Source organism: Pygocentrus nattereri, chromosome 10 (assembly GCF_015220715.1).
Source record: "Pygocentrus nattereri isolate fPygNat1 chromosome 10, fPygNat1.pri, whole genome shotgun sequence".
NCBI classification, from domain to species: Eukaryota; Metazoa; Chordata; class Actinopteri; order Characiformes; family Serrasalmidae; genus Pygocentrus; species Pygocentrus nattereri.
The window spans coordinates 42,257,425-42,269,796 of record NC_051220.1 but is presented as its reverse complement, the minus strand read 5'-3'; the positions used below and the strand labels follow the sequence as shown (position 1 = coordinate 42,269,796).

Here is a 12,372-nt window from a genome sequence, read left to right as displayed (position 1 = left end):
TCCCTGAAGAACCATGTTTGAAAAAGATATTTGTTTGGTGTGAACAAGAATTGTAATATCTGTAATTATTACTGTGCGATATCTACAATTACCTGCTCAGAATCCACACAACTGCGTGTTTAAACTGTAAACTTGCATATTTTCTTAATTCTATTTTTATTTTTTATATTTTTCTGCTAACAGACGCTTGTTTATTTATTTATTTCTATAGTATATATTATATTTAGTATTTTGTATGATGCACATCTTTGTCTACTTACTGCTCTTTACCTGCTGTAACAATGCAAATTTCCCCCAGTGGGATAATAAAAGTCTATCTTATCTTATCTTATCTTATCTTATCTTATCTTATCTTATCTTATCTTATCTTATCTTATCTTATCTTATCTTATCTTATCTTAAGAACCTCTTAAAGGTTTACTTTTTACATTAACATACATAGAACTCTACATTATGTGGAGGTTCTTTACCCTCTTAACCTCACTTACAAAAATGAGTCCTCGAAACGTTTCTGGCATTGTGCAAAGACTTTCTCCTTGAGAGTGCAGTGCAGTATGTGCTTATTGTTTGCGTCTGTAATGAATTCCTCTATTTTATCGTTTTTAATTTTGTAAAGTGACCTGGCGTCTGAATGAGGCTCCATAAATAAAGCTCATTATTATGAGCAGTAAATCCAGATGGCTGGGCTTGAAGTCACAAAGGCTACGTTTACACAGCGGTTGAAGTGGCGAGAATCTGATTTTCTCACCAAATCTGATTCTTTTTGTTTGGCTGTTCAGATTATCTTTTAAATGCACCCTGTATGCGACAGTCTGAACAGATCAGCTCCTAAACCGACCCACATGCGCAAAAGCAGAATGTTTCACGTGGCTCGTCCAGCGGTAAACAGTCGAGACGGCCAGTGAACGTCAGTCGCTTCCGGAGATTTCAGCTTCATCTGCACCTGCATCACAGCAGCGATTATGAAGCTCCAATGTTTGGTAGATGGGCTCATCACCCAGAATGCGCTCGAGTTCACCGTGAAAAGGGGTCCGGTATTCGGCAACGGCCTCTTCTTTGGTTCCTGTCCTCGGATTCTTTAAACTGCTCTCTGACGCGGCAGCCTTGGTCTCCTCAGGCCGCGCTCGGCCACTTCGTTCAAAACCTCTTCAAACACTGAGCGGCTGCGATGAGTCTCTTCCATTTTTTTTGCTACAGAAACATTGGAAATACATATTTATGAGTCTCAGCAGTGCAAAATGATTGAAGATGCTGAGATTTTCGTTGGGAGTGACCAGGTTGGACAAGATTAGAAATGAGCAGATCAGAGGGACAGTGAAGGTGGAGCAGTTTGGAGATGAAGCCAGAGAGGCCAGGTTGAGATGGTTTGGACATGTGTTGAGGAGGAATAGTGGATATATTGGGCAAAGAATGTTGGAGATGGAGCTGCCGGGTAGAAGGAGAAGAGGTAGACCTCAGAGAAGGTTTATGGATGTAGTGAAGGTGGACATGGAGATGGTTGGTGTGAAAGTAGAGGAGGCAATGGATAGGGCAAGATGGAGGCAGATGATCCGCTGTGGCGACCCCTAAAGGGAGCAGCCGAAAGAAGAAGGAGCAGTGCAAAATGATGACGAATGTCGAGTTGGATTGACATAAGAGTCGCATGAATTCCGATCGGGCTGTTCAGAGCCGCATTGCTGCAGGTCGGATACGGATCGGATTTCAGTTCCACATCTGAAAGCGTCTCAAATCGGAATTGAAAATGTCTGATTCAGTGCGTTTTTTGCTGTTCACACAGCCACACAGATGACAAATCTGTGTCACATATGAGGAAAACGATCGGATTCGGGCCACTTTTACCTGCCGCTGTGCTCGGATAGCCTAAATGTCTTCAGGATTTACCGCGAGCTTCAGTCGCCTTCACTTTCTACGAGTCCCCAGTTGGTTGTTAGCATGTGAGAGATTTGAGAACATGCTATGATCGATAGGTGCAATAGAGGTTTTGAGAAACTCTATAACTTCATTAGAAAGACCGTGTTCTTCAGAGCGTTTATGCTCCTCGCTTGGTGGGTCTTGGTATGGATTTCCTCTGGATTGCTGGAATGTGCTAATACAGCTGCCGTGAGTGCAGCAGCGGTGAAGCAGTGGGTTTGCTGGAAGCTAAATCAGATAAAGAGTGTCCAGCATGTGTTACATCTATTTCAGAACTATTCTGAAATGACCATAAACCTGAAAGGAGCACACTGCAAGCTTTCTGTTGCTAATGTCTGTGGTTGCTAAGCGAAGATGTATGACCTCTATTTTCAGCTAGAGCTTAAATGGATGAGTATCTTCTAATGATGCTCTCTCTGACAGCCGTGAAAGGCTTCATTCAGCTCGGTGATGGATATGTTTCAAGTTTAGTATAGAAGATATTTCAATAGGAGTACATATTGCCTTGGCTAGGCTAACGTCAGTGAGCTAATTAGCTAGTTAAGCAAACCTCAAGCAAACTAATTCAACCCATTTTAGAAGTGTAGGGTGTGGAATATATGAACTTTAAAAATAAAAGCTTTGTCTAAGTGTTGTTACTAGTTCTGTGAGCTTTCTAACCAGTGAGTTAGCAGAGTAAAGTAACAAGCTTACATCCACACGTGTAGCATTTTGTCAGTAGCAAATATCATAGATTTTAAATTAATTGTTAAGTTCAAATTAAACCCTGGATAAAAACATTAATCTTGCCTATCATTGAAAAGATTCTCACTCTTGTTCACTGACTGTGTTTGCAAGCAATATGTACTAAATCTAAATAAACATCTAATATTTCTTAGGTTGAGGTTGTTTTAAGACTATTGTAATATTATTAAGTCATTTTTTCAAGTGATACGATTTCACTCTATTGGAAGATCAGGAATATTTTTGAAACAAGCCAAATGATCTGGTAATGTAGTAAGATCACTTCAAATACTAGCTGTATTTACTATATTTTAGATGATTTTATTTATCAAGATGTCATTGTTTTGCAGTGTATTTACTGAACATATACCGGACATATAATATCAGAATATGTACATTTGCGAAATATCATGAGCATGGAGTTTATTCTTAATTTCATATTAAGGGATCATGGGATCATATGGGATGTATATGAATACAGGACAATATACAATCTTGGGAATACAGGGCCATGTGAATGTAGGGTTCTGGAAATATAGGGCTTTCATAATACAGGACCCTATGAATATATGACAATCAAGATATAGGACCTTGGAAATGTAGGGCCCTGAGAAAATATGGCCTTGGTAAAATAGAATCTTGGGAATATAGAGCCCTGAAAATGTAGGGTCCTGGTAATATATGATCCTTGCAATATATGTCCCTGGGAAACTAGCTAAATGAGGGGAGTAACTCCTAGAGGCAGCTATTTTCGTGTGCAGGCCTACTTATGCTTATGCTAAGACTTGCTTATTACAGTGCAGGGCCTGCAAATGGGGGTCGAGGCAGGGTTGCCCCATGTTCCAGGCCATTGGCTCTGCCCTTGAGGTGACCCTCAGATACGACAAAAAGTAAATAAATAATGCTATTAAAATATAATAAACATGGTTAAAGTAATAGTAGTAATTGACAGTTTGGGGAAGGTCCCACCTCCCTTAATTATTGTTACTGTGTCTGTCAGTTACCATATTTTAACCATGTTTATCACATTTTAATAGCATTATTAAAGCCCATGGCCTACTAATGCTGCTGCTAGACTTGTTTATTACAATACAGGGCCTTGCCAATAGAGGGACCTGAGAATATATGACGGATGAAATGCGTTGTCCCTTGGTCCCTGGGACCCTTTATTTGCTCACCAAAGCATCTAGGAAACAGCCCTATATTTAGAGAACCCTACATTCCCAAGATTGTATTTCACCAATGCTGTATTTTCCCAGGGTCCTATACTCCATGGGTCCCGGGGACCAAGGGATAACCCAGTTACAGATTCAGGCTAAATTGACAAGTGTCTATTCATAATGCTTTCTCTAAATTTCATGGGAAGTCTCAGACAGGCCGGTAACAGCTCTAGATTTAAGTGACGGTTCACTAGTACACAAATCTAGCATGTAAACTAGCACCTCACTGTGTAGCTACATGCTAAATGTGATGCATTTCTGCTCAGGCATCTTGTACATGTTCAGTAAGTGCTGAGAGGAAACGCTCATGAATCAGATTCGCTCTCATGAATCAGACAGTTAATGTACCATTCCCCCCCATCCCCCTCGTACATATGAACTGCAAAGCTCTCTCCATTATGGTCTCATATTCCCTCTCTCTCCTCTGCTTGATCCCAGTGCTCTCTCTCTCTCTCTCTCTCTCTCTCTATTCTCATGCCTCCCTCCCCCACAGAGCCCAGTATGTGTGTATAGGCTGGAATGAAAATCAATGGTAAAGAATTACAGCACAGTAATGAACATGAGCTTTGTATCTGCTGGGAGAACGGACTTGTTTCTTTCACCACCACCACATGCTGCCATGACCTTCCTGTGTGCTACAGACTGCTGATTAGACAGCCGCAACCTGACACGGAAGCTTCTGGAAACACTGTAGATTGAATTTATTGGTACCCTGACCCTGTTTGGGTACCCCAGGAATCCTGTAATAAACTGCAACTGCACTGAAAGCAGCTTCTGAAATAAATTAGTGAGGAAGAAATGGAGAGCGGCACTCACTTCTCTTAGTTTGTTTATAAAGCCTAAAACGATCTCTGAATTGCATTAATGACTATTTCTCGCTGCGAAGGTGACGAATTTTCATTTGGAAAGTGCAGAAAGTTAAATGAGGGGAGGAGCTCCTAGAGGCAGCTATTTTCATGTGCAGGCCTACTTATGCTAATGCTAGGCTTGTTTATTACAATGCAGAGCCAGCAAACGGGGTTCAAGGCAGGGTTGCCCCTTGTCCCAGGCCATTGGCTCTGCCCTTGACGTGATGCTCAGATATGACAAGAAATAATTAAAACATACTACTAAAATATAATAACAGGGAAACATGGAAAGTCACTCCTCTCTTAATTCTTGCTGCTAAGTCTGTCAAGCTTTCAGTTCAGGCTTTCTGAATGCTTTTTAAAGTCTATTCCTCACTTTTACCCGTTTGTTACCAAGTACTTAAGGATATGTGAAAAAAAGCATTACAGACTGTACACATAATGTAGAAAATAGTATATGTCATCACTAGTCAAACACATAAAAATGCCTTTATGCTTAAGGTAACAACATTATACTTATTTATATGTGTTCCAGTTACAAGAAACCTAAAGATAGCACATGTTCTGTGGCGTGGCAAGACTTATGCTTGGACATGCTCTCAAAGACTTCCATGTCAAAATTGAGCTTTTTCAGCACTACATCAAGGCTGCTTTCACCTAATGCGCCTAATGCGCCTCAGAGCCCAGGTGAAGTGACTTAGTGGAAAGAGTGGCCTGCCGTGGTACTACATACACGCCGGTAATACTGATATCTTCCACCGTGTCAGGGCCTCGTGTGAGAGAGAGTCCTCCGTTCATACGCAGACCTTATGAAACAGCTCTCCTGCACCCCCTCATGCTTTTCAGTGCGATCCAGGCACAGAGAGAACATGAGTCATACCGTGTGGTGTGCAAGTGAGGGAGAGAAATGGAGGGAGAAAGAGAGAGTGCATAAGGGAAAGATTTAGATTTCAAATTAAATAAGTCAAGAGCTGGAGAGAAGTCAAGGTGAATATATAATGTTTGATAACAAATTGCTGAAATGTTTCTTTTACAATGCAGTGATGGCAGTTAGTCATGGAAGCTGCTTCGCTGGTCAGGTCTATTTTGGGCAGGTTTAATTTTCAACGTAATTAAGCTCTGACATGATGAAATGTTGCCTGATAGTGTGGATGAGATGCACCATGGCTAATGAATCCCCTTGCTCTTTGTTTTGCAGGTGTCTGATCCTGATTTACAATGGAAAAACTGCTTGTCTGCCTGTTGGTTATTGGAATGGCAGTGAAGGCCCAGATCTGTCCCAAGCGCTGCGTCTGTCAAATACTATCCCCGAACCTTGCAACGCTCTGTGCAAAAAAAGGGCTGCTGTTCGTCCCACCCAACATCGACCGGCACACGGTGGAGCTGAGGCTTGCTGACAACTTTGTCACCAGTGTAAAACGGAAAGACTTTGCCAACATGACCAGGCTGGTGGACCTCACCTTGTCAAGGAATACAATAAGCTACATCACGCCATATGCATTCGCAGACCTGGAGAACCTTCGGGCCTTGCATCTCAACCACAACCGGCTCACTCGGATAGGCAACGACACCTTCAGTGGCATGTCCAAGCTGCATCACTTGATCCTCAACAACAACCAACTTACCCTCATCCACTTGGGAGCTTTCAATGACCTTCTGGCACTGGAGGAACTTGACCTTTCTTACAACAACCTGGAGACTATACCCTGGGAGGCCATCCAGAAGATGATCAGCTTGCACACCCTCAGCTTGGACCACAACATGATCGATTACATTCCTGAAGGTACATTTTCCCTCTTGCAAAAGCTCAACCGACTCGACGTGACCTCCAACAAGCTCCAGAAGCTCCCGCCAGACCCACTGTTCCAGCGAGCCCAGGTGCTAGCAACTTCCGGAGTGCTAAACCCTTCCTCGTTTGCCCTGAGTTTCGGAGGAAACCCCTTACACTGCAACTGCGAGCTTCTGTGGCTTCGGCGCTTGAGTCGGGAAGATGACTTGGAGACCTGCGCAACTCCCTCCCATCTCACGGGACGCTATTTCTGGTCCATTCCAGAGGAGGAGTTCCTCTGTGAACCTCCGCTAATCACTCGCTACTCTCATGAGATGAGGGTCCTTGAGGGTCAGAGAGTGACACTGAGGTGCAAAGCAAGGGGTGATCCCGAACCTGCTATTCATTGGATATCGCCAGAAGGGAAGCTAGTGTCAAACTCCTCGCGTACCATAGTCTACAACAACGGGACTTTGGACATCCTCATTAGCACAGTAAAAGATTCTGGATCGTTCACTTGCATCTCTTCCAATCCGGCCGGAGAAGCCCACCAAACCGTGGAGCTTCTGATCATCAAACTTCCTCACATCAGCAACAGCACCAATAACATCCAGGAGCCAGACCCGGGATCGTCCGATATATCAACCTCCACCAGGGCTGGAGCCAATGGAAGCAACCACACAGCGGACTCCAAGACTAGCCCAGACAAACGGGTGGTTATAGCGGAAGCCACTTCTTCCACTGCGCTTATCAAATTCAACTTCCAGAGGAATATACCTGGAATACGCATGTTTCAGATCCAGTACAATGGAACTTATGATGACTCCCTTGTTTACAGGTAAGCTAAGTCTGATGCACAGTACTGTGCAAGACTCAATTATTTAATTATACTGTTTTTTGGCAAAACGTAGAAAGATGTATAACAGAAAATGACAATGAAGCCACAGCAACTAAATATAAAATCTATCAGTAGTCAGTGCATCCACCTTTTGCTATTGGCTTCCATATGTTGTCAGGTGTCTTGCTCTGAGGTTTTCAAAGAAATCTGCAGGGACATTTTTCCATGCCAAAAAACAAGCGATCACAATTATAAATTTAGAGTTATCATTGCATAAAACCTCAGATGTAAAGTCAATTCTAGTGCGGGGGTCTCAAACAGAACCGCTGAAAGGGCCATATTAAAACATCTCAACAAATCTGTGGACCGGCTGTGTTTTTATTTTATTTATACTTAACATGTCGCCACAAATGGCCATTGTTTATTCAAAATGTGTTAAAACTGCAATGGCAAAAATAGGCACTGAATACTTGAACGACTGCGATGGACTGGCGACCTGTCCAGGGTGTATCCTGCCTTCAGCCCGATGACCGCTGGGATAGGCTCCAGCACCCCCCGCCCCCGCGACCCTGATGGAGAAGCGGCTTAGAAAATGGATGGATGGATGTTTTCTAGAAAAGAATAAACTACAGTAGCTGAAGATCCTGTTAAACCTCTTTAAATGAGTGTATAGTAGGTTTTTTTAAAACTGGCCATTGGCTTGAACTGGACACCTTGCATCCTTATTTATTTACTTATTTACATTACATTGCGGTGCATAAAATTAAAATAATTTTGCAGGCCCAATAGGATTTTCTCAGCGAGGTTCTTCTTGATCAGCTACACGTCCTTTCAGACCCACAGCACTGAGTGGTCTTCTCACAGTGGAAGGATGGACAGAAACACCTGTGGATGTTTTCAGATCTGAAGCAGCTTGATCTTCTCCTCTCTCTCAGAGATCAAAGCTTTCAGTGCTGTTTATCTGATGGGGGCAGCTTTGGGGTCCAGCAGGTCTTCCAGGTGGTGGTTAGAAGCCACATTTGCTCTGTAGCTTTTTAATTTATTTTTGTTTCTTTGTCACTTATTTTCCTTTAGCATTCTCTTTCTTTAAGTGGTTTATCTCATATCTACTCTCTTCAGAAACTCCTCAAGAAAAATGAATAATTTGTAGTTAATGGCCGTTTTGGTTGGAAATGAACTAAATAAAGGGAGTTTTCAGGCTTTTGTGCAGTCATGTATGTATGTGATACCCAGTATTATGAACTCTGGTCCAACGTTTGTCTCGAACATTGCTCGTTTTGTTTGTTTGTGTTTGTATACAGCAGCATTCACCCCTGTGAGACCGCAATCACAACCACAACCTTCATTTAGAGGAAAGCCAATAAGGGCAATTAGCTTAACGAGTGCAGCTCATTTCCATTGCCAAACAATTGAGGGGTAATTGGACTGGAATTAGCATGAATGTGAAATGAGCTTGTTCTTTTGCACTAGACTTCATACATGCATCTCTTTAACTCAGGTGACCCAAAAGATTATCTGTGCATGAAATGGGCTTCAGTGCTCAACCCCGCAACCCTAAAGTCTAGGGACTATTTATTATTTATTTACATGTTTACTGTGCCAACGAATACTAACACGGTGGCATGTGACCAGATAATTGGTGGTATAATCAGGAAACCGCTGAACAGAGCTGACTGAGAACGGCTGTAGTGGGTGAGCAGAAGTGATTGATACAGACAGTGGCAGCCATCTTACAATAGGGACCCGCAGAAGAAGCTGGAGAAGGAGCTAATGGAGCCGTTTGGTTCTGGAGTTCATCCCAGTTCAAAACCTCAATGGAATGAGACACCTACTCAGGCCAAGTGCAGCCCCCAGTGACAGGTATTAGGTAGTGACAGAAGCCAAATATGAAGAGAGAGGACCCTTACTCGGCCCGGCAACAAATAAACCCATCACTTTTTGTGGCAATCTAATGAAGAGAGGAGAAGGCTTGGTGTGAGAATGGAAATCAATGTCGTATGTAAGTGAGTGGAGCCGAGATGCCTTTTAGCCCAGTGTGTCAAATGGCGGCATCTGTCCTTGTGACTCTACTATGAAAGCGCTTTCTTAGATTATGTGAGCACAGACATCACTGGCAGTGTCCTTTTCCATGCGGAGTCATTCTGTAGTCACGGTGGGGGGGTGTTTGGGGGGGGGGGGGGGGTGGTAACTGTGAATGTACCCATTTTAAGAAAATACTTTTAAAAATGAACACATTTTAACGTTGATTTATTGCACGCAGCTAGCATAGAAAGTGATCTGTAGCTGATTTAATGATTCATCTTTGCATTTAAGGCTGAATTAACTATTTATCATTGTGCCTTAGAGTGACTTAGTGATTCATCTTCGTGTTTTAGAGTGATTTAGTGATTCATCTTGATGTTTTAAGCAGATTTAGTGATTCAACTTTGTGTTTTAAAGTGATTTGATGATTCATCTTGGTGTTTTTGGCTGATTAAATGATTCATCTTTGTGTTTTAGAGTGATTTAGTGATTCATCTTTGTGTTTTAGAGTGATTTAGTGATTCATCTGGGTGTTTTTGTTGATTTAGTGATTCACCTTTGTGTTTTAGAGTGATTTGGTGATTTGATGTGACGGTGAGAGGACGCTGGCGTGGTCTGTCCGCCACTTCTCATCTGAGTTTTAACTATTTTTATTACTACTTTTATTAAGTGTCTATTTTAGTCATCAGAACGCTACTGCTCTGCGAACTAGTAGCGCAGGAGTTTCTATGACGGCTGTTACTGAGCAAACTGGAAAACACGGAGTGGATTTCAACGGTACTCCGACCACTCCGACCACTACAGAGGCACATTTCTCCATCTACCATTAAAGTGGACCTGTTCAACATGCAATCACTTACTAATAAATCATGTCTGATTCAGGATCACGTCTCTGATAGAGGCTTAGACTTGATGTATCTTACAGAAACATGGCATCGACCAGAGGCGTTCTCTGTTTTAAATGAGGCTGGTCCTTCTGGCTACTCATATCTACAGAAAGCCCGTAGCACAGGTCGCGGTGGTGGCCTGACTGTCATCTGCCGCAGTGATTTGAAGCTGTCGCCGCTGCCCCTGCCTCACCTGTCCTCCTGTGAATGCGTGGCATTTAAGCGTAATTCTTCGTCACCTGTGACGTTCCTGCTCATCTATCGACCGCCTAAATCGAATTCATCTTTCATACCTGAGATGTCAAACCTTCTTTCTATTCTATATCTTCTTCCAACATCAGCAAATATTATCTTATTAGGCGATATGAACATCCATGTAAGCACCTCCTCCTGCCGCTTTGCTGCTGAATTTCTTCAGCTATTGGCTTGTTTCAACCTTAGCCAGCTTACTGATGCTCCCACATGTGTTAGGGGACATACTCTAGACTTGGTCAACACTGGCTCTTCTGTTGTTAGACTGTCTGTGTATGACCTGGGTGTATCTGACCATAAGGTTGTGTCCATGGAAATACCACAAGTGTCTTTCACACAGTCAAAGCGGGAAATTAGTTTGAAAAATATTAACCAAGAGTCTATGATAAAGGATTTACAACATCTCCCTCAAGCAAATCCATCATCAGCCAATGATGCAGTGGACTTGTATAACAGAACCTTAAGCAGTGTTCTGGACTGTCATGCTCCTGTCAAATCTAGAGTGGTCACTTTCTCTCGATCTGCTCCCTGGTTCTCTGAAAATCTATGGAGAATGAAGGCAGCTGGTCGTGTCCTTGACCGACGTTATAAAGCTTCCAGGCTCACTGTTCACAGCATCGCCTATCGTGAGCATCAGACGTCCTATTCAAGGTTTCTCAAAGGGTATTACTCCAAAATTATTACAAATGGAACGGGAAACTCCAAACAGCTGTTTTCAACAATAAACCTCCTCCTCAAACCCCAAGCTCTCCCGCCACTTATAACCTCACATGAGCAGTGTGATGAATTTCTGACTTCCTTCTCAAAGAAAATTGACACAATTCGCGGTGCATTATCAACCTCTTCCACCATACCTGAGCAGGTTGCTTCGTTACAGTCTGAGGTCTCTGAGCCTCTGAGCTGTTTCCCTGTAGTCTCACAGAGAGAGATTGAAGACACAGTCAGAGGCACAAACTGTTCCACCTGTAATCTGGATCCCTTTCCCACAGCCATGGTGAAAGCTAACATCGCCATTATTAGTCCTCTGATTACTACCGCAATGAATCACTCTCTTCAAACTGGTCAAGTTCCTATTGCTCTAAAAACTGCTATGATTAAACCACAGCTAAAAAAACTCTCCCTCAACCCTGATGTCATTGGCAACTACAGGTCAATCTCAAACCTCCCTTTCCTCTCCAAGGTCTTGGAGAAAACAGTTGCAGCCTGTCTTCTGGATCATCTCAGGCATAATGATCTTTTTAAGAAGTTCCAATCAGGTTTCCGCTCTGCCCACAGCGCTGAACCTGCCCTGATCAGAGTTACAAATGACCTATTAATGGCAGCAGATATTGGCTCCCCTTCACTTCTTGTCCTCCTGGATATGTCTGCAGCATTTGACACTTAACCATGGCAAATTTCTGAACAGGCTCTGTTGCATCATTGGCATCAAAGACACTGCATTGGACTGGTTTAAATCATATCTAATGGACATAACAGAATTTGTTGAGCTTGGGAAAGCCAGATCTCAGACTCACTCAGTGACCTGTGGAGTTCCTCAGGGATCGGTCCTTGACCCCATCCTTTTTATTTTGTATTTATTGCCACTGGGCAATGTTATCAGATGCTATGGAATTTCTTTTCATTGCTACGCTGATGACCTACAACTTTACCTGAAAGTTGGCTCTTCACCATCATTACTGTCATCAACTTCTCAGTCAGCAACCCCTCTCACTCAACTTACTGACTGCTTGGAGGAAATAAAAGTGTGCTTGGCTCATAATTTTCTTCAGCTGATCAGTGCAAAACCTGAGGTAATTATGGTTGGAACCCAACAGCAGATTCGACTATCCCATGTTTCCAGAATTAGACTCTTTGGACAAGACATTTCTTCATCCTCTACAGTCAACAGCCTGGGTGTTAAACT

General features: G+C 42.8%; 1 protein-coding gene across 3 annotated transcripts in view; it reads left to right on the top strand.

Moving 5' to 3' along the window:
* lrfn5a (leucine rich repeat and fibronectin type III domain containing 5a) overlaps nt 1-12,372 on the top strand; it is a 101,286-nt gene that overhangs the window by 71,112 nt on the left and 17,802 nt on the right. For all 3 annotated transcript variants that reach the window (XM_017724836.2, XM_017724834.2, XM_017724835.2), the window contains exon 2: nt 5,901-7,308. In XM_017724836.2, the coding sequence (XP_017580325.1) occupies nt 5,921-7,308 (1,388 nt within the window). In that variant the 5' untranslated portion in view covers nt 5,901-5,920. The remainder of the gene's footprint in view (nt 1-5,900; nt 7,309-12,372) is intronic.